The sequence below is a fragment of the Ascaphus truei genome, chromosome 5 (assembly GCF_040206685.1).
Source record: "Ascaphus truei isolate aAscTru1 chromosome 5, aAscTru1.hap1, whole genome shotgun sequence".
NCBI lineage: Eukaryota > Metazoa > Chordata > Amphibia > Anura > Ascaphidae > Ascaphus > Ascaphus truei.
Window position 1 is genome coordinate 287,517,400 of NC_134487.1, and position 23,354 is coordinate 287,540,753.

The following is a 23,354-nucleotide window of genomic DNA, read 5'->3' on the forward strand; positions in this document are numbered from 1 at the left end:
CTGTCCACTGCCCCCCCTCTCCTGTCCACTGCCCCCCCTCTCCTGTCCACTGCCCCCCCTCTCCTGTCCACTGCCCCCCCTCTCCTGTCCACTGCCCCCCCGCTCCTGTCCACTGCCCCCCTCTCCTGTCCACTGCCCCCCCCCTCCTGTCCACTGCCCCCCCCTCCTGTCCACTGCCCACCCCCTCCTGTCCACTGTCCACCCCCTCCTGTCCACTGTCCACCCCCTCCTGTCCACTGTCCACTGCCCCCCCCTCCTGTCCACTGTCCATCCCCTCCTGTCCACTGTCCACTGCCCCCCCCTCCTGTCCACTGCCCCCCCTCCTGTCCACTGCCCCCCCTACTGTCCACTGCCCCCCCTCCTGTCCACTGCCCCCCCCTCCTGTCCACTGCCCCCCCTCCTGTCCACTGCCCCCCCTCCTGTCCACTGCCCCCCCCTCCTGTCCACTGCCCCCCCTCCTGTCCACTGCCCCCCCTCCTGTCCACTGCATCCCCCTCCTGTCCACTGCCCCCCCTCCTGTCCACTGCCCCCCCTCCTGTCCACTGCCCCCCTCCTGTCCACTGCATCCCCCTCCTGTCCACTGCCCCCCCCTCCTGTCCACTGCCCCCCTTCCTGTCCACTGCCCCCCCTTCCTGTCCACTGCCCCCCCTCCCCCCTTCCCACCGCCTCCCCTCCCCCTTCCCACCGCCTCCCCTCCCCCTTCCCACCGCCTCCCCTCCCCCCTTCCCACCGCCTCCCCCCCCCTTCCCACCGCCTCCCCCCCCCCTTCCCACCGCCTCCCTCCCCCCTTCCCACCCCCCCCCTTCCCACCGCCCCCCCCCTTCCACCGCCCCTTCCCACCGCCCCCCCCCCCTTCCCACCGCCCCTTCCCACCGCCTCCCTTCCCACCGCCTCCCTTCCCACCGCCTCCCCACCTCCTTCCCACCGCCTCCCCACCCCTTCCCACCGCCTCCCCCCCCTTCCACCGCCTCCCCCCTCCTTCCCACCGCCTCCCCCCCCTTCCCACTGCCTCCCCCCCCCCTTCCCACCGCCTCCCCCCCCCTTCCCACCGCCTCCCCCCCCCTTCCCCCTCCGCTCCCCTTTCCCCCCCCTCCGCTCCCCTTTCCCCCCCCTCCGCTCCCCTTTCCCCCCCTCCGCTCCCCTTTCCCCCCCCTCCGCTCCCCTTTCCCCCCCTCCGCTCCCCTTTCCCCCCCTCCGCTCCCCTTTCCCCCCCCTCCGCTCCCCTTTCCCCCCCCTCCGCTCCCCTTTCCCCCCCTCCGCTCCCCTTTCCCCCCCCTCCGCTCCCCTTTCCCCCCCTCCGCTCCCCTTTCCCCCCCCTCTGCTCCCTTTTCCCCCCCCTCCGCTCCCTTTTCCCCCCCCTCCGCTCCCCTTTCCCCCCCCCTCCGCTCCCCTTTCCCCCCCCTCCGCTCCCCTTTCCCCCCCCTCCGCTCCCCTCCACCCCCCCCTCCGCTCTCCTCCACCCCCCCCTCCCCTCCACCCCCCTCCCCTCCACCCCCCTCCCCTCCCACCCCTTCCCCCCCCTCCTCTAACCCTTCCCCCCCCCGCTCCTCTAACCCTTCCCCCCCCCGCTCCTCTAACCCTTCCCCCCCCCCGCTCCTCTAACCCTTCCCCCCTCCTCTAACCCTTCCCCCCTCCTCCACCCCTTGCCCCCCTCCTCCCACCCCTTGCCCCCCTCCTCCCACCCCTTGCCCCCCTCCTCCACCCCTTGCCCCCCTCCACCACCCCCTCCTCCCCTTCCCGCCGCCCTTCGCCTTCCTGCCCACCTTACCGCCTCCCCACCCCCGCCTCTGCCTTTCACCCGCCCTTACTCCGGCCGCCTCTGCCTTTCACCCACCGCCTCACAGCCGCTGCACGCACTCAACAGACACCCGCCACACTCGACACATACCTGCCGCCACACACACCTGCTGCCTCCCGCCCCTACGCACCGACATCACTGTCCCACCGCCTCACACCCTAGCAGGACCCCCACGCACAGACAGCACTCACAACCCACGCGCCACCCGCCGCCTCACACCCTAGCAGGATCCCCACTCACAGACAGCACTCACAACCCACGCGCCACCCGCCGCCTCACACCCTAGCAGGACCCCCACTCACAGACAGCACTCACAACCCACGCGCCACCCGCCGCCTCACACCCTAGCAGGACCCACACTCACAGACAGCACTCACAACCCACGCACCACCCGCCGCCTCACACCCTAGCAGGACCCCCACTCGCAGACAGCACTCACAACCCACGCGCCACCCGCCGCCTCACACCCTAGCAGGACACACGCCTCACATTTTTACATCACTTATGGCACCAAAATATACATTGTACTGTGGTGTGGTTACAATAAACCATTTTTATACAACATCGTATTACATTTTCTTCCATCTTTCTTTTCAATATTATTATCCAACCTTTACAACAAATACTCACCTATTGTTCCACAATTTATAAATAATACTACCTATTACGCATTTACATCCCGGGCAACGCCGGGTCTCTCAGCTAGTATATATATATATATATACACACATATATACACAGATGTATACAGTACATATACAGAGGCATTCCACAGTTTTTGGAGCTGTTCAGGTTGGCCTCTGCCCCGAACTCTCAGCCTCAGATCAGCAATTCTGCTAAAGAACATGACTGTTATATTTATACCTAATTGATAGTCCATGCGGATATAATGTTATCACTGTCAAGCTATTGAAATGCAACACCTACGCTGAAGCAAATAAATCACCCTCTCCTTTAACGGAGAGGCAAATGAGCACTACATTACAAACCAGAAAAGGACATTAATCACTCTGCTATAAACAATAAATAAGAGAAGTACATCCATCAATCTGCAGCTCTGTCTTTTGGCTCTGATCATACACAGACACACACACACACACGTCCTCATGGCACTGAAGGGATTAGAGACCCATTCTTATTTAGCCCAGTGATAGTTATTGAAGGAGGAAAATATGTTGCTTCTTCATTTGGTTTTAAAAGATTTATCAGCCTCTGGCAAAAATCACTCAGTGATCGTTTATGGAGGACTTTCATGCTGCAAGAAACACTTAGGAGATTTATCCGTCTACGTGGGTCCTACGTCCAAGTCACAGATGACAATAATATTGAAGGACGTTATAGCTCATCTTCACTCCATCACTGCACTGGAGCCCTACATAACATTAAGCAGCTAAGCAGAAGCAGTGTTCTTCGGGGCCTTTCTGCAGTGATGTGGTAAACGTGACACAGGGAAAAAAATATTTGCTTCACATTTTAGATGCTCTGTAGGGCTCTCTGGGGGGCTGTTGGGGAATTAGACAATTGTTGGCGCTAAGCTTGAATATGTAAGCGGTGCCGGACTCAAATCTTGAACTCTCTAGTGCTAGAGACATCCGCTACTCACTGAAGGTAGCAGCAGCCTAAGAAATGTATTTCAAATTCATAAATAAATGGGGGGGAAAAAGTCACCCTATTCTGCAGCACAGTACAATGGGGGCTGTCAGAAAGGCACAGATTCTCTAAACAGTGCTAGGCCTTAGCACGCCGTGGCATTCATTTAAGTGAGTGGGATTTAAGGAGTGCCAGGGCATAGCACTGTTTCATAAATCTGAGCCAAAGTGATAATAATATAGCAGACCAAAATATGAACACATTATAAAATACAATAAATTAAGCATGCCTTGTATACAGGAGCTTGCAAAATCAAGGGAATTGGGCTGAATAGGGCCCCCCTTTGGTCAGCAGAGTTTAGATACTGGTGCATCTGGTAAACCTCTTGAACCTCAATCTGACCATGCGGGGCTACTGTGTATTGTTCACTAAACATCAGTCCATATAGTGTAGGAACATGTGGACATTTTCCTGTACTATTCAAGTTCACTACCTACTGTATTGGTGACCGGTATTCTGTATGTCCACAGTAATTCAAAAGCCTAGTTAGTGCATTTGTGGTCTACCCATGTAGTTGATATGTTGTATTACTGGAAACAAACCCTTTGCCCCATTGTAGCAAAGTCTCCACAGGATATGTTTAGAACCTATACTGGTTGCTGCAGAAAAGTTTAGCACGTAAACATTATGCAAAACTGGTTAATAAGTGTGGAGACTAGTACTGTATCTCTCTTCCTACAGGAACGTCACTGTTAAAGTAATTCAGTTATTTCTCTCCTGCCTGCACAGTACCCACCTAATGTAATGACTAGTAGATCTTTAGGCTGCGTCCACGCTAGCGCTGAGCACGCGGCACTTGCCGAGTTTACTTATTGGACCCTTAATACTCTTGTCTCCGCGCGCTTGTGCGCGGGCACGCACGCTCTCCCAAGCTTGGCGCTTGGGGAGACAAAAAAAAGAGAGTTTGAAGCGCACTCAACATGCTCCCATGCTACCACAAGCGCGTTTGCAAAATAAACAGGAAACCCGGCGCTCATGCTTGGAGAGTTAGTGACGTCACCACTGTCAAGCATGAGCGTGGTCAGCACAAGCGGGGATGCAGCCTTAGGCCTGGGACATGGTGCAGGGAGCGGCGCTGGGCAGCGCCGATGCTCATGCTCTCCTGCTCAAGCAGGAGGTTTTTCTTGTCCCTGCATGAGTGTCAGCGAGCGTGCTTGTGTACAGGGTGGGAGCCGGGCGGGAGGCGGGCCGGGAGGCGAGGCTAGCACGCCACATCACGGCGCCGACGTCACGGACTGCCATTGGCTTCTGGTAGTCACGTGACCGGCCCTGCGCTTGCATAAGCGGCAAAATTTAAACTTGCCTGTCTCCTGCATTTCCGCACGCCTGCGGAAGCGCCGTCTAAAGCTGCGCTGATAGGGATAATGTTTTCCGAGGCCTTAGAAACAAGTGGAAAGCTCTTATTTATCCAATGCTGCTCACGTGTGCAGAAGACCAACAGTCTCAGCTTTCTACATCTCCTGCCTTCTATTATCTCTGACCTCAAGGTCATGTATCTACTCAAAATGTACTTAGCTGTCCATTATTATAAGTACATCAAATAAGGACCACTTATAACTGCATAATGTGTAGCAATGTACTGTATCTATTGTTTCTGTAAAGAGCTTTGGGAGGCTATCCTAAGCTTCCTCTTTCAAAGTACCTCCAAATCATTTTGGAAAAAAGCAATTGTTGGAAACGGAGAGAGACGTTCTATCCAATGAAATTATGTATTTATTTTGTTACATTAAACTATTTCCCTCCGTTTGCATCAGTTCCAGCCATCTCAGGAGGTGTGAGAGAGAGGCAATATGAAACATGTTAGCTTCTTAAGTAAACAGGGAACAAGGGGCCTCTGGAAGCAGCACAAGGAATACGTGATTAATTAAATAAGCTGGGAAGAAAGCAGTGCAAGAGATGGAGCTATGGAGCTCAGAAAGATTACAAAAGTGGTGCAGTTCTTAGGTGCATTTTACACTTAACTCATCATACAGAGAATGGAGTACACAAACCACAGTGCTGAGACAGTGACGTCGGATGAAGAGCGTCAATCCCACTATCGACTTCCGGGTTCAGGACCCTTACAGCGGAAATGTAATGTATAGAAGGGACATAGGGTTCACACTTTTGTAATACACCTGACAAAGGGAGGGTCTCCCCCTGAAAGGATGTGTGTTTTGTTTTTCTACACCTAAGCCAAGAACAATAAACTATGGTACAGAATCCTAGATGATGAAATCAAACCACGCTCTTGCTTCCTAAAAAGATCTTGACGTAGATCAGCTCTTCCCTCTTGCTGCTGCTGTGATGTGAAGGTACCCCTCCTCCACCAATAACCGTCGTAGGAAGGCTCCAAACGTCAGGTGTAAATGAAAAATAAACACAGAAGCGCACCAAGGGTCAAGATTTATGTAATAACAATAAAATAAATAACATGTAAAAACTTCCATATAAGAATATATAGGTTCAGTAGATCAGTGCACAGGTAATCAGTTCGAATTGGTTCCTGGGCGCAGGGGGTAGGTGCCGAGACTCACAGATCAGTCCCGCGCGCTGGGGCTGGCTTGCTCGGCACCACTCTGTTGTTACTTCCGGGTTGCGGCTTCTCGCAGGACCCGTGTATAGTAGTCCATCACAATCGCCGGTATTCCAACACACATCTCACTCGAGCGAGCAGAAGGAAATGTCTCTAACTTCTTGTGGGAGGGCTGGAACTTGTTCAACCAAAGGTCTGGATACCAGTGTGCACTGTGTGAACTCCGCAACGCGTTTCACACAATTCAGTGCTTCATCACAATTGTATTTTGGTATATTGAATATCTCTTGAAAAATGAAAACAAGACAGTGAGAGCACATTCTTCTCCTAAATATCCCGTTGTATTTCAAGGTTCCAGCAGCAGTATTGGTATTCTTGGCAAAGATTTGTCATACAGTAAGTTGGGGTACCTTTTAAATTGACCAACATTAGAGTTCTTCATAGACATAGTTATAGTTTATAGAGCTTTCAAAAGCTCCCAGATCTGTACATGTTGTTGTCACGGTAGCTTATGACAAGATATAATGAACACCAAATATCTGGGTTGAACTGAACGAGGCTTAGATATAATAAAATATATTTATTCCTTAAAAAAGGTGAACACAGCAATATAGTACAATTAACAGACAAGAAGGTAACACTTACTTAGGGTTGGGGGATGGAGAAGTATCAGCTAGAAATTCTCCAGCCATCCGGTGACATTCAAGATGGTATCAGAAGAAGAACTAAAAACTGTAGGGTTGACACAGTTTATATACCTGTGTAACCCTATTCTTAACATTGAATACAGACTATTGGTGAACAATTATCTGTATCCAATCCCTAACGTGGAGACACAGATTAACCCATGCCCCCCAGCTAATTAGCCCATGTGTACTGGGACTCTATGGGTAGCCCCATAATTAAATCAGGGGCGACGACCAGTCTATCAAATGAAGTATCTGCATTGTTTGTAGGTGTAGACATAACACTTACAAACCACTCCAGTTTGATGATTCTCCACCCTCAGGTAACAATTAGAGTGGCAGAGTCTGTTGATTAGTACTTGATCTGTTGATTAGTACTTAGTGTAAACAATCAGGCAGTTAACTTTTGATCACAGTGCTTAGGCTCAATCAGCCGGCTGCCCTTCATGACCTATTAGCATAACAGATGGAGTCTGCATTTTCAGGGCAGATCCAAAATACCATACATATACACTTTAATATCTACACATATTAATAAGTTCCATTCTGGTGGGCTCAGTGGGTCGAAATTTGCCAGTTCTTAATGCCTACAGTGACTCCACATATTGGCCAAATATCAACGCTCTGTGACCTCCAGAACTGGAGATACAGAAATGCACTTTAAAACATCTTTAAAATACAGGATTATAATGAAACATGGGAACAGGGGAACATACATTTTCATGACATGACAAGGTGTAAACCACCTTCCTGGACTGCAGTCCAGTTAACCCCTTGCCTCCCTGGTGAGGTCAGGGGGTGGCCATATGGGGTGCAACCCCTTTAATACCGGGCCAACCCCCTCTCCCTCTACACCTCCCCTTCTTAATGGGTGACCTGTGGCCCACTGGCCCTAACGGGGAGTGGGGTACTGCTGGCACCCTTAACGAACTCAGTCTCAGAGGGATAGTCCTGACGTGAAAGTCCATCAGCATTGCTGTTTTCACTACCCTTTTTGTGCTGAATAGTAAACTCAAACTCTTGCAAGGCCAAGCTCCACCATAGCAATTTGGCATTCTCCCCTGATGCCCTCTGCAGCCAACTCAGGGGGTTGTGGTCTGTGAGGACCGTGAAAGCCCTTCCATACACATAGGGCTGGAGTTTTTTGAGTGCCCACACAATGGCCAAGCACTCTTTCTCAATGGTGGCATAGGCCACTTCTCTGGGGAGTAGTTTTCGGCTGAGGTACACCACAGGGTGCTCTCTACCGTCGTCCCCCAGTTGGCTCAACACAGCCCCAATCCCCTAGTCCGAGGCATCAGTCTGTATAAGGAAATGTTTGGTATAGTCCGGGGCAGCCAGTATGGGGGCCCCAGCAAGCACAGTTTTCAGTGCCTGGAAAGCAGTTTCACAGGCAGGAGTAGGTGATAAGCACAGGCAGTTGCTTCTTAGTCAAATCAGTCAGGGGTTTGGCCACGGCGCTGTACTGTGGGACAAACTTCCTATAGTACCCTTCGGGGCCCAAAAATGCCATGACCTGTTTCTTGGTTTTTGGAACAGGCCACTGAACTATGGCTTCTACCTTAGCTGGCTCTGGTTTGAGGTGCCCTCCACCCACCCTGTGCCCTAAGTACAAGACCTCTGCCATCCCTACCATACACTAAGTGGGTTTCAAGGTAAGCCCAGCCTCCCTGATCCTATCCAGCACCGCAGCTACATGTCCTAAATGGGAGTCCCAAGAATTACTAAAGACAGCAATGTCGTCTAAGTAAGCCCTGGCATAGCTCTGCATCCCTTCCAGTAACCTATTGACCAGGCGTTGGAAGGTAGCCGGGGCATTCTTCATCCCAAATGGCATCACTAAAAACTCATAGAGGCCATTTGGAGTGATGAATGCTGACTTCTCCCTAGCCTCCAGGGTCAGTGGGATTTGCCAATAGCCTTTGCTCAAATCCATAGTGGTCAGATACCTTGCCCCCGCGAGTTCATCCAGTAACTCATCCATGCGGGGCATGGGGTAGGCATCTGACACCGTCCCAGCGTTGAGCAAGCGGTAGTCCACACAAAACCGGGTGGTCTTGTCCTTCTTAGGGACTAGAACTACCGGGCTTGCCCAAGGACTTTGGGACGGAGTAATTACCCCTAGGGTCAGCATCTCCTCTATCTCCCTTTCCATACTGGTCTTGACCTCTGCTGACACTCTATAAGCATGCTTATGCAGAGGTTACAGATCCCCTGTGTGCACTGGGTGTTTTGTGAGATGTGTGGTCGCTGGCATGTCAGTGAAGAGGGCCCTAAACTTAGCTAGCATGTCCCTGGCTTCTACCTGCTGCCTAACACTCAACTGTGCCCCTATCTCTACCTGCTCCACAGTGTTTCCCTGCCTAGCCTCCCCTAGGAGATCATGCAGAGCATTGCTCGCCGGATCCTCCAGCAGTGGGCAACAAATGGCCATTACTGCTCCCATACTTGGTGCTCTGTACTCTTTCAGCATATTGACGTGATATGTCTTATGCCTCTCAGGCTCTACCTGTACAACGTAGTTGTACTCATTCACCTTTCGGATAACCGGGTACGGTCCCTACCAGGCAGCCATCAACTTGTTCTCCCAAGTGGGTTTGAGAACAAGCACCTGCTGCCCTGGGATGAATTCCCTGCTACGGGCATTCCTGTCATACCATTGCTTTTGCTTGGTCTGAGCGGCACTGAGGTGGTCCTGGGCCACCCCCATGAGCATCTCTAACCGGTCTCGGAGATCTACTACATATTGGATCACTGAAGCATCAGTAGCAGTAGCCTCCCCTTCCCATCCCTCATGGAATAGGTCCAGAGGTCCACGTACCCTGCGGCCATATAGTAGCTCGAAGGGGGAGAAGCCTGTAGATTCCTGCGGTACCTCTCGGTAGGCAAACAGCAAGTGCTGTAAATGAATCTCACAGTCTTTCCCCTCCGCCTCCATAAAGGTCCGAAGCATCTGCTTCAGGGTACCGTTAAACCTCTCACATAATCCGTTTGTCTGGGGATGGTAAGGGGTAGTGCGCCGGTGCTGTACAACGCATGCATCCCAGAGACAATGTAACAGTTCACTCATGAACTGCGACCCCTGATCGGCTAGGACCTCACTAGGGAAACCTACCCTAGAAAAAATGTTCAGCAAAGCTGCTGCTACTGTCTTGGCATCTATGGTGCCAAGCGCTACCGCCTCAGGGTACCGGGTGGCAAAATCCACCACCGTGAGGATGTAGCGCTTCCCTGACCTGCTAGAAATCATAAGGGGTCCTACAAGATCCATCGCTACTTTCTGGAAGGGTTCCCCTATTATCGGTAGGGGTTTCAGGGGTGCCTTCACACGGTCGCCCGCCTTACCCACTCGCTGGCAGGCATCACAAGAGCGGCAGAAATTGCTCGCATCTCGGGATGCCCCCGGCCAGAAGTAACGCTGTAATAACCGGGCTCACGTTCTGTTGACCCCCTGATGTCCCGCTAACGGAATAGAGTGAGCTACCCGTAACAATTGCTGTCGGTACCCCTGGGGCACTACTAGCTGTCGCTTACCGGTCAATCCCTCCTCTATCCCTGGGTTCCTTTCTTCTCTATACAGGAGTCCCTTATCCCATAGGCAGTGATCAGTGCCTTCCCCTCCCTGAGATTCGGACGCCCGAAGTCTCACACCGGCCAGGGTAGGGTCTGTCGTCACTGCCTCCCTAAACTGGGCTCCTAATTCTGGCCACCCCCCAGTCATGTCATTGTCCGGAGAATGGGGAAGGGTGAGGGGAAACAGTAAGTCAGTCTGTGGTTGCAACTGATCCTGGCTTACCTCCCCGGGCTCCTCTGCACCCTCCGCTAACGTTGGTCCCAAAGGCTGGGGGACTGGCGCCGCCGCCATTGCCGCTGTCTGGCTCCGGGTAACCGCCGCCACTGCAGCGGGTTTGGGCACTCGGTCATAGGTGCAGGTCATCGGACCCACATCGTTGCCAAGAAGAACTTCAGCATCCAAACCGGGTAAAACCCCCACCTCCTGCACACCCTGGCCCTCCCCCAATCCAAAAAGATTCTGGCCACTTGCAGAAAACGTGGCACTCCGTCGGCCACAGTGATCTGTATCCCAGGGCCTGGGAGTAGATCCTCTGGCCGGACCATATCAGGTCGGACCAGGGTCACTGCAGCTCCTGAATCCAGCAAGCCGACTGCTTGCCGATCACCGACTGTGACCAGGGTGAGATGTCTGCTCCGGCCGTCCGTCTGCTTCAGGTCCGCGCTGAGATGTCCTCCGCTCTTGGCTGTAGGCACCGATGAAACCGGGACAGGTGTGGCATGGGACATCTCGCTGGGAGTTGGTTCCATGACCGGTCCGGAGTCTGTGGTGGAAGCCACCCGCACGCGGGCTACCAGCTTCGCAGCTGGGGTGCATTGCCCCTGATTGGGTCCGCCGGAACACAGGGGTTCCGGGCAATCTGGTCTGATGTGACCAGGGCGGTTGCAGTTGTAGCACCGGCGCTCGTGCCAGAGCTCCCCCGCCTTCGGTGGACTGCTGCCCGCAGGCGGCCTCTGAGTCCATTGGGGGGTATTGGCAGACTTTCTGGCCGGTTCCGCCGCCTTGGCTACTGCTTTGGCGGTCATCAGGTCTCGGCTGGCCACATACACTGGCGACACACTTTATTCGAGCTCGGCTAGTCCCACGAATTCGGGTATACCCGGGTGTATTGAGGTTTGTGACTGTTTTCTGCCCGAGTGCATTGAGTTATTTTCCGGCAGGGATTGAAGCATTTTATTCCCGCTGGCTGCAATACTGCACAGTACATATATATATACTGCATTACAATTCATGAATTTATGCCATCTGGTAGACACGCGAAGCATTGCAGCCTATTAAATCCTAATCATTATCATTTAACAGATCAGCCGCCCATCAGCCAGGCATGAACCCAGGCTGGGAAGGCAAATGCAACGGGGCTTGTCAGAGGTGAGGAGCGGCGCATTCCAGGTATCTGCCAGGTACATACCGGGTATTTGCTCGAATAAAGTGTGTCGGTGCAGTAGTCGTCTGCAAGCCTCGCCGCCTCCTGGTAAGTCTTGGGCTTCTTGTTGTACACCCAAGCCCTCACCGCCGGCGGGCACTGCTGCATGAGCTGCTCCTGAAAGATGAGGTCCAGCAGGCGTTGGTAAGTCCGTGCCTCATAGCCCTCCACCCAGCGTATCCCGTACAAAGCTATGCGGGTCACGTAGGTAACATAGGACTCCTGGGGCTGCCTCTCCTCCTGCCGGAATTTACCCCGGTAGACTTTCAGTTGTAAAACCGTACTGAAACAATAACAGTTCTTTCAGGTGGTCATAGTCATCAGCATACTCATCTGGAAGTGCCATCATCGTCTGCTTAGCCAAGCCGGGCAGTAAGGGGTCCAAACATGCAACCCTATGCTGGGGAAGCACTTTGTACCACCGACACTGTGTCTCAAAGTTCTTTAGAAAACTGTCGATCTGATCAGTACCTTCCACGAACTTGGTGAGACTGTGCTGATCCAGTTTGAGTTCATCTTGGTTGGGTTGGACAGGGGGGCAATAAGCGGGTCTGTTCACTGCCATAGTGATAAACTGCAGCCGCTCCTCCGGTGTCCCTCTGTCACCCCACGCAGTAATCAGTGCCAACATTTATGGGGTGAACGGACTGGTAGCCGCAGCAAACAGTACCCCTCCTGTTGCACTTCTCCCGGGAGGTGCACTCGTTCCCTCCCTGAGATTCCGCCGCCCCGGTACTGGGTTCCTTCCCTGATCTCCGGGTGGCTGTATAAGGGCAAGCTGAGCCGTATCCTGAGGCTCTGCAAGCCGGGCTTCATAGTCACCGATTGCGCCAACCATGTCTGCGACCTCCTGGTTCTCATAGGGCAGTCCATATTCACGGCATTTGTCCTTCGGCTGAGCTCGGGTCCTCATGTTGGATGAGCCTTCAGCCTCGCTCATGGTTCACGGTCGCAGCAGTGAGGTGGTGTTACAACTTGTGTTAACTGTTGCACTACTGTGTGTTCAATATCTTTAGTCCCAGGAACTCGCAATTACTCTCGAGTTCCCACTATATGACAGAGTCCCACAGAACACTGTAATATAGGTTCAGTTCAATCCCACCGCTGCCACCAGTTAATTATAGAGCTTGTCACGGTAGCTTATGACAAGATATAATGAACACCAAATATCTGGGTTGAACTGAACGAGGCTTAGATATAATAAAATATATTTATTCCTTAAAAAAGGTGAACACAGCAATATAGTACAATTAACAGACAAAAAGGTAACACTTACTTAGGGTTGGGGGATGGAGAAGTATCAGCTAGAAATTCTCCAGCAATCCGGTGACATTCAAGATGGTATCAGAAGAAGAACTAAAAACTGTAGGGTTGACACAGTTTATATACCTGTGTAACCCTATTCTTAACATTGAATACAGACTATTGGTGAACAATTATCTGTATCCAATCCCTAACGTGGAGACACAGATTAACCCATGCCCCCCAGCTAATTAGCCCATGTGTACTGGGACTCTATGGGTAGCCCCATAATTAAATCAGGGGCGACGACCAGTCTATCAAATGAAGTATCGGAATTGTTTGTAGGTGTAGACATAACACTTACAAACCACTCCAGTTTGATGATTCTCCACCCTCAGGTAACAATTAGAGTGGCAGAGACTGTTGATTAGTACTTGATCTGTTGATTAGTACTTAGTGTAAACAATCAGGCAGTTAACTTTTGATCACAGTGCTTAGGCTCAATCAGCCGGCTGCCCTTCATGACTTATTAGCATAGCAGATGGAGTCTGCATTTTCAGGGCAGATCCAAAATACCATACATATACACTTTAATATCTACACATATTAATAAGTTCCATTCTGGTGGGCTCAGTGGGTCGAAATTTGCCAGTTCTTAATGCCTACAGTGGCTCCACATATTGGCCAAATATCAACTCTCTGCGACCTCCAGAACTGGAGATACAGAAATGCACTTTAAAACATATTTAAAATACAGGATTATAATGAAACATGGGAACAGGGGAACATATATTTTCATGACATGACAAGGTGTAAACCACCTTCCTGGACCGCAGTCCAGTTAACCCCTTGCCTCCCTGGTGAGGTCAGGGGGTGGCCATATGGGGTGCAACCCCTTTAATACCGGGCCAACCCCCTCTCCCTCTACAGTTGTTTTTCCATATGAATAAGAGATGAATGAGGTTTCCAAAGAACGCCTATGAAGAACTTTCATGATGATCCACTACAAGTTCACAAACTATGAAATAATGTATTTTAAAAATGTATTAGGGAACGTAAACCTCTTAACACTATTGTACAAAGATGCTAGAGACACATACAGTACAGTACCTTCATAACAGAGAAAACAGGCACTGATACTTTTCAACCACACCTTTTTTTACACACCTTCCCCCATAAGGACAGGGACACATGCTCCTCACTCATTCATACTTTTAGCGATCAGCGGGGGTACATACCTTTCACTCCCACAGAGACATGAAGGGCGCACTGTACCTTTTACATCTTGTGTTGCTCTAATAGAGACCGCAAGAACTCACAGTTCTTAATTTATGCTATTCCAATGAAAAAATGAAGGGCAAGTGTAGTCTGAATCTTCTTACTAATTAATCTCAGACAGACATCTTAATTGCCATGAGATCTAACACAGTTCTAGCTCTATCACAGTGAGGGTTTACATTCCTTTGTCCAAAAGTGGTTGAGTCAGTGACACAGCTGCTTTGTGGGGGAAACATTAGTCTCAAGGACATTTTGCAGAATTAAACATTTTCTTGAACGTTTATTCTGGTCTTTTAAAACCATTGAAATTAAAGCAATTTGTTTGCAGTAATGCATTCAAAGTTACCCGAGCAATATTCATACGGATGGACATCTTCGGATTCAAACGGGACATACGCGTCTTCTTCCTGAGTAAGAAAAAGAAATGTGTTTACGAAACAAGATGTTTTATTGTATTAAAAGAGAAAGCTAGGAACAAGCACTAATCGACATGCTGCACATGTTCTGCTTATGTTGTATATAAGCGATCAACATCAAAACAGTTTTTTTCTATAAAGAAAGAATCACTATCCACACCGTAAAAAATGCTGTATTAATAGATTGCGGTTATCAATGCAAACTCTCTAAATAATCTCTGATCGTTAGCTCAAACAATGCGTCTTTCTTACTTTCTCCTTGTTAAAGCATCCCAATTCCCAAATCCCAATGCATATGAACGGGAAATAAAGTGACCTGTCTCTTCTCCAACATATCTTTCTAATAGGAGATGTCACGTGTTGGTTAGTATGATCATAATCTACATGTAAGTATATGTCATTGTTATTTTAGAACTAATACTGTTGCTTAAAAAATATTTTTTTTTAAATTAAACATTCATCCACTGTCTGTAGCCCATCTTACAAATGCTCAATAACCAAATAAAAATAAGGTACTCAACAGGAATCAGTATCAAGATAGATTGAACAAGACAAAGGAACCGTGAGATTGGGAATGTTCCTTCCGTAGCATATATTTGAATCTAAGTATTTGTGAGATGTCTCAGAGAATATATATGGTTTGCTCCAATTTTGCTATAGAGCGAAAATATACCGTTATTTATTTGTGAAATTATTTCAGTGAAGCCTAAATATTCACCATCTGATTTTCACACACACAGCTGTGGCGCGGTCTGAAGCATTTTTAATATTTCCTTTCTTAAAATAAAATATAAAGAGTACCAACAGAGCAAAAAAAGAAATGGGACAGATCACACTGCAAACGTTTATGCCCGATTGAACACATTATCTATTCATGAAGGAAAAATATGTTGCAGGTTGTTTCTGAACAGAGACGGTAGAAAAGTAAACCCTACTCCCCGAGAGATAAATTTCCAGTGCTGGTAATCCTCTCTGCCAGACAAGACCTCCGTTTGTATACAAAGGACGGGGTTAGTTGAAGAAGATCAAAGGGCATTTTTTTTACTCCTTTCAGCAGCTGAGAGCATGTTAAGTACCCTGTAGTCAGTTTTCAGTTGTTTTTACAGATCTCGTCTTGAATCATATTTTATGCTCTTTGTCAAGAATTACTTGCCGATGCTCAGTATTCTCCTGAAATACGGTTCTAAATTATATGAGCAGAGTTCTATGTTATAAATAATAAAGGAAAGAACTCCAGCAGAGCAAATGGAAGATTTGTTAAAAGGTGGCTTTTGTAGAATAAATATTGTATCTGTCCAAAGCATGAGCAGCCAACTCCAGTCCTAAAGGGCCACCTGCAGGCTAGGTATTAGGGATATCCCTGCTTCAGCACAGGTGGCTCAATCAGGAGCTCAGTCAGAATGACTGAGTCACATGTGCTGATGCAGGGATATCCTTAAAACCTGACCTGTTGGTGGCCCTTGAGGACTAAAGTTGGCCATTCCTGGTCTAAAATTCAGCCCAAAGTGCTTCTCCTCATGGGTTTATCCCCTTCTCTGTCCCAGTGTGATGCTTCACACAGCTTTGCAATGCATTACAGGTCTCTCTGGCAGCAAAGGGATTGTTACATTTGCATATCAGGTAAAATAACTTAAAGACACTTCATCCCATATCTACTAAACACTGCTAATGCATAAAACCCCTTCCAGTACCAGAAGACACCCTACAGCACATTACCTTGAATGGTTTTCTGGGCACCAGAATGTGTCGTATGGATTAGCACAGTTTCGTAAAAATGTGCCTTCTACAACTGATTCCATGGGGCTTATTCTGTAAGGTGCGATAGCGCAGATAACATTGTATCACATGTAAAAACCCCATTGACTTTAATGGGGCTTTTCCTGCGATAGCATGTCATCTGCGCTTATCACACCTTACAGAATAAGGGCCCATGTGTAATATTTCTATTGTTGGATGGAAACTGGAAATCGCATACTACGCCTTAACTAAAAGAAATCAAGATGATGGAATAAATGCAGATTTTAAGAACTTGTTTCCGAGTTGTTGCAAATTATGCTGATAGGGTCATTCTTCATATAATCACATTTGGACATATGATATAATCTGGATATAAACCTACTTCAGCCACAATTAAAAACAACAACAATACAATACTAGTCTAATTACTTTCAAACTGGCCCCGTTTTTAAGAATACAATTGGACACCATGGACTATCCTGGTTTCATCTACAACAGCTAGATGAAACCACTAATGAATTAAACTGTACACTCCTACAGGCCACGTGCTGTTATTTGATACTATACATTCTATTTGTTGTACAACACCCACAAACATGACAGCAGGGATGCAGGTAAAGTAACATGTTCACACTTCAGCATCTGACTCGTACTTTTTCTTGACTCACAGCTGGTTGAGCTTTCCCGGCACCTACTGCTCCTTTGCTGATTAGAGGAATAGAATTTTAATAAATGCCACAAACCCACCGCAGGGTTTTTTCACAAGTAAAAGTTGGAATGAGATACTGTCACGTATGGCACACCTGTGAGCCCGTGAGCTGCATACGGGACAAGGGTTAATACACAGCTCTCCAACTGTCCCACTTCTCAACCTTCCAGAAAGGTTCCTCAAATGGACAATATCTCCCTTAAATCCTTCCCCATACACCATCTGTCACGAACAGCACACAAGTGAACACGTGACTTACATATTCAACCAGGGTTAATACACATGGCTACTCTAGCCAACTCACATTTCTCCTCCGCAAGGTAGTTTTAATGAGTTAATATTAATCCCTTACACAATTGCAATCATATCTGTACAGTGCCACCACCCAAGAATTATGAAAATAAAATATGTAAAATTAATATCTGCCAGGGTCTCAGGTCCCTGTTTATAATAGAAAAAACTATGCACTTTAACACACAAAAATTGTTGTAGAAAATGTGTCCGAAAATGTAAATACTGTACTCTCTCGAGCGTGCAACAGTTCATTCTACTCACAAGTTCATAATGAGGTTCTCCATTAAATGTGACAGTCAAGAGCGGTGGAAAAACAACGTTTCAGGTCCCATATGGACCTTTCATCAAGAAAGGTCTATGTGGGACCTGAAACGTTGTCTGTCCACTGTTCTAGGCTGGCACATTAAATAGAGAATTGCATTATGAACGTGTGAGTAGAGTTCTACTTTGTATCTCTGTCTTAGAGGAGACCTGCACTTTGAAGAAATTGTATTCCATAGATCCAACATGAACTCAAAATAAGACTTTCCACTAATGTTCATTAGCCCCTCACATGTTTATATTGCTATTTAACACTCTCACCATCTTTTTATTAACACCTGTTAACTCCTCCAAGAGCACCTGCCTCTTTGAATACATGCACTTTCACAGTTATAACATTTGCAGTTATAGGATATGCTATTGTATCTGTTTGTCTTCCACTCCTTGCTCAGATTGTAAGCACTTCGGGGCAGGGACTCCCTCTCACATTGTTGCCAGTAATGTCATTAGTACAGAATCCTTGTATTGTCTTGTTCAGTCAATGTGCATCTTATTTAGTACAGTATAAGTCCAGCGCTATATAATAATGAAGAAAAATACATATTAATACGCACCGACTCAGATTCATCACTGCTCGTGTGGTCCGAGGGGACGTCTTGCTTTTCTGAGTCAACAGACATGGTCGTTCAATGAAAGCATCTACCTTTATCCTTACCGCTAGAGAAGAGAAATACAGATCATATGTATAAATATGGGTAGAGCAGTCTTCCAGTACCAGTAGTAGTGGCAAATGTAATACAAATACTCAGCAACGCTTGGAAGAGACCCAACAGGGTATGATATACCATATGGGCACTTCCTATAAACCAGTAAGTGAATGTATTTTTGTACAAGCATAATGGATTAATATTTCAATTAGAGAGTTTCACTGTGTGCCTCCTGCTCCTCTCACAACATTCAGGTACTTAGAGTAACTAAGCAATTAAAATAATTACTATACTGTACACATATTTGTACTGACTGTACAAAGAGGGTTTCGGTGGGTGTTTAAATCTGTGCAGTGAGAATAAAGACACGAACGTGGGTGTTTGGTTCAGATTTAATCTCTTTCACATTGTGTTTTCTTAGCCTCTTTTTCCCATAAGGTCCAGTCACAATCACACCTGATTAACTATCTCTACTCCATTTACTACACATGTCCTAACTTCAAAGCACCCTCCGCCTTTCTCCTCTTAAATAGCACACTCCCTTCTCTGTTCTGTCATGCCCTGCTTGCCAATCAGGTGTGCACTTAGATATCTCCTGTCCATTCTTCCTTGACCCCCCTCCTATCCCTTCTAATGTCACCTCACACATCCACTACTTCCACTTAATCCTGTTTTCTCCCCTCCTCATGCCCACCACTGCCGCCTAATACCCTATTTACTCTTCCTCATTCCCTTTCCCTACTAATGGCCTCTCACTATAGCCCAACTTTTCATCCCAATGCTTTCTCACCATTCCCTTAACCCCATCTCTCCCTACTATTGCCCTCACATCCCCTCAATGTGCCCAATTTCTCTCCCTTAATCCCCCGCCACACTATTAACCCCCTCTCCTTATCCCTCCATCAGTCTCGTCTTCTCAGGTTCTTTACCTCCTTGTGCCCACTTATTTCCCTCCTCATGCCACCTCTATCTCCTCCTGATGCCCCCTCCTTTCCCTGGTTATCTTCCGCACTCTACCCCCTCACCCCACCTTCTACCCCATCTCTCCCTTCTAATGCCACCCTCCTTTTCTTCCTTATCCCCCAACCTTTCCCCTCTTATCCCCCTAATCTGCCTCCTCACTCCGTCATCCATCTGCCCCACAGTCCCTTTACATCTTTCTCCCTCCACGTGTACCCCCTCTCTCACTTCACATCCCCCCATGTCCCCTCTCTCTCCCTCTCCCATATCCCCTTTCCTTTCTCATGCCGGTCTTCCTCTCCACATGTCCCCCCTCTCTCTCCCTTCACATGTCCCTTCTCTCCTGTCAATGTTCCCCCTCTCCCACCTTCATATGTCCTCTCTCTCCCCTCCCTTCCCATATCCCCTCTCCCCCTCACGTCCCCCTCTCCCTCTCCCTTCACGTTACCTCTCCCTCCCCCTTCACGTCACCCTCTCCCTTCCCCTTCACATGTCCCCCCTCTCACTCCATTCACATGCTCCCCCTCTCTCTCCCGTCACATGCCCCCTCTCCCTTCCTTCACATGTTTCCCTCCCCCTTCACATATTTTCCTCTACCCCTATTCACATGTTTCCCTCTCTCTCCCCCTTCACATGCCCCCCCTCTCTCCCATCACATGCCCCCTCTCTATCCCTGCACATGCCCCCCTCTCTCTCCCTTCACATGCCCCCTCTTTCTCCCTTCACATGCCCCCCTCTCTCCCTTCACATGTCCCCCCTCTCTCCCTTCACATGCCCCTCTCTCTCCCTTCACATGCCCCCCTCTCTCTCCTGTCACATGCCCCCTCTCCCTCCCATCACATGCCCCCTTCTCTCTCCCTTCACATGCCCCCCTCTCTCTCCCTTCACATGCCCCCCTCTCTCTCCCATCACATGCCCCCTCTGTCTCCCTTCACATGCCCCCCTCTCTCTCCCTTCACACGCCCCCCTCTCTCTCCTGTCACATGCCCCCCTCTCTCTCCCTTCACATGCCCCCTCTCTCTCCTGTCACATGCCCCCCTCTGTCTCCCTTCACATGCCCCCCTCTCTCTCCCGTCACATGCCCCCCTCTGTCTCCCGTCACATGCCCCCCTCTCTCTCTCCCGTCACATGCCCCCCTCTGTCTCCCGTCACATGCCCCCCTCTGTCTCCCTTCACATGCCCCCCTCTCTCTCCCGTCACATGCCCCCCTCTGTCTCCCGTCACATGCCCCCTCTCTCTCCCGTCACATGCCCCCTCTCTCCCGTCACATGCCCCCTCTCTCTCCCGTCACATGCCCCTCTCTCTCTCCCGTCACATGCCCCCTCTCTCTCCCGTCACATGCCCCCCTCTCTCTCCCGTCACATGCCCCCTCTCTCTCCCGTCACATGCCCCTCTCTCTCCCGTCACATGCCCCCCTCTCTCTCCTGTCACATGCCCCCCTCTCTCTCCTGTCACATGCCCCTCTCTCTCTCCCGTCACATGCCCCCCCCCTCCCTTTCATATGTCCCCTCTCCTCCCTTCACACGTTCACTCTCATCCCTTCCCATGTCCCCTCTCTCCTCTTGTCTCTTCTCTTTACACACTCTCTCTAGGTGACCTAATCACATTTTTTGGGTTCAAATATCACCTCTATGCTGATAACACACATTTACTTTTCAACCCCTGACCTTACACCTGCTGTGCAGACCAAAGTCTCTTAATGTCTCTCTGAGATATCATCATGGATGGCCCTCCGCCGACTTAAACTTAACATGGCAAAAACAGAGCTCCTCATACCTCCTCCCAAACCTGGCCCCACTACCTCCTTCCACATTACTGTTGGAAGTACTATCATTCACCCAGTGTATGTATGTCTTTATTTATATAGCGCCATTAGTGTACATAGCGCTTCACATTAGTACTACACGTGACAATCATGACCCAGTATCCCAAGCATACTACCTAGGGGTTACACTCGACTCCTCTCTCACATTCTCTTCTCACATTCAAAAAGGTAGCAAAAACCTATCGTTTTTTTCCTCCGCAATATTACAAAAATACACCTTTTTCTCTGCTGCTCAAATGCAAAAACTCTGACACAGGTCCTCATTCTCTCCCGTCTCGACTACTGTAACCTCCTGCTGTCCGGCCTTCCTGCCTCTCACCTGTCTCCCCTACAATCTATCCTAAACGCTGCTGCCAGAATCCCTCTACTATTTCCGAAATCTGTCTCCCCTGCTGAAATCACTCTCCTGGCTTCCTATCAAATCCCTTATCACACACTCAATTCTCCTCCTCACTTTTAAAGTTTTATACTGTTCTGCCCCTCCTTACATCTCAGCCCCTTTTGTATCTAAAGCCCTCTCCCACCTTAAACCTTTCTCACTGACTGCCCCACACCTCAGGAATGCCCTTCCCTTCAATATCTGGTAAGCACCCTCTCTATCCAACTTTAAGACCCACCTTATAACACACTTAAGGAAGCATATGAGTAGCTCCGTGGCTAATACTTTACACCTCATACATAACCCTTGGCACCTGCAGACGCACTTACCAGAACACCTTCCTACTGTCTCTGTACGTTTTTCCTACCTACCAATTAGATTGTAAGCTCTTCGGAGCAGGGACTCATTTTCCTAGATGTTACTTTTATGTCTGAAGCCCTTATTCCCATGATCTGTTATTTGTATTATTTGTTATTTATATGATTGTCACGTGTATTACTACTGTGAAGCGCTACGTACATTAATGGCGCTATATAAATAAAGATATACACCGCACTCTCTCTCCCTTCACTTGTCCCCCACTCTCTCTCTCCCTTCACATGTCCCCTCTCTCCCTCCTTCACGTGTCCCCCTCTCTCTCCCTTCACGTGCCCCTCTCTCTCTCTCTCCCTTCACGTGCCCCTCTCTCTCTCTCCCTTCACATGCCCCCCCTCTCTCTCCCTTCACATGTCCCCTCTCTTCCTCCTTCAAATGTCCCCCCTCTCTCTCCCTTCACATGTCCCCCCTCTCTCTCCCTTCACATGTCCCCCTCTCTCTCCCTTCACATGTCCCCTCTCTCTCTCCCTTCACATGTCCCCTCTCTCTCTCCCTTCACATGTCCCCTCTCTCTCTCCCTTCACATGTCCCCTCTCTCTCTCCCTTCACATGTCCCCTCTCTCTCTCCCTTCACATGTCCCCTCTCTCTCTCCCTTCACATGTCCCCTCTCTCTCTCCCTTCACATGTCCCCCTTCTCTCTCCCTTCACATGTCCCCTCTCTCTCTCCCTTCACATGTCCCCTCTCTCTCTCCCTTCACATGTCCCCTCTCTCTCTCCCTTCACATGTCCCCTCTCTCTCTCCCTTCACATGTCCCCTCTCTCTCTCCCTTCACATGTCCCCCTCTCTCTCCCCCTTCACATGTCCCCCCTCTCTCTCCCTTCACATATCCTCTCTCTCCCTTCACATGTCCCCTCTCTCCCCCTTCACATGTCCCCTCTCTCCCCCTTCACATGTCCCCTCTCTCCCTCCTTCACATGTCCCCCCTCTCTCTCCCTTCACATATCCTCTCTCTCCCTTCACATGTCCCCTCTCTCCCCCTTCACATGTCCCCTCTCTCCCTCCTTCACATGTCCCCCTCTCTCTCTCTCCCTTCTCATGTCCCCCTCTCTCTCTCCCTTCACATGTCCCCCCATCTCTCTCCCTTCACATGTCCCCCCTCTCTCTCCCTTCACATGTCCCCCCTCTTCTCCCCATCCTCCCATCTCTCACCTTCATCCCCCCCGCGGGTGGGTATCCGCATCCTTAGCGGCACAGGCTCATTACTGAGCAGGATCGCCGCCTCTCCCCCAGGTGCTTCCCCCTCCTCCTCCCTCGGGCCCTCCTACTCCTGCCTCCCGGGCTCCGGGCCAGCACGGGCCTGCATGGGAATCTTTGTATACGCGTCACCATGGCAACAGATCTGAAGTTACCGTGTTCCAAGCCTCCATCTGGCACAGAAAGCTGATTGGTTGAAGATGATTAGCCACGCCCACTTCCTAGAAGCAAGAGCCCCCACGTGTGTTAGAAGGTGGCAAGGGAAGTATCACCCTTCCTATTGAGATATGGGTCTACGCCTCTCTGTTTATGGGGGATCTGTATGTTGG

The 23,354-nt window shown here is 49.6% G+C and overlaps 1 protein-coding gene across 6 annotated transcripts in view; it reads right to left on the reverse strand.

The window, feature by feature from the left end:
* The window catches only part of AGBL3 (AGBL carboxypeptidase 3), a 125,271-nt gene extending 102,141 nt beyond the window's left edge, over positions 1-23,130 (reverse strand). For all 6 annotated transcript variants that reach the window (XM_075602518.1, XM_075602516.1, XM_075602515.1 and 3 more), the window contains exons 1-3: positions 22,981-23,130; positions 18,198-18,300; positions 14,513-14,573 (exon numbers count right to left, since the gene is read on the reverse strand). In XM_075602518.1, the coding sequence (XP_075458633.1) occupies positions 14,513-14,573; positions 18,198-18,263 (127 nt within the window). In that variant the 5' untranslated portion in view covers positions 18,264-18,300; positions 22,981-23,130. The remainder of the gene's footprint in view (positions 1-14,512; positions 14,574-18,197; positions 18,301-22,980) is intronic.
* Positions 23,131-23,354: the final 224 nt, after the last annotated feature.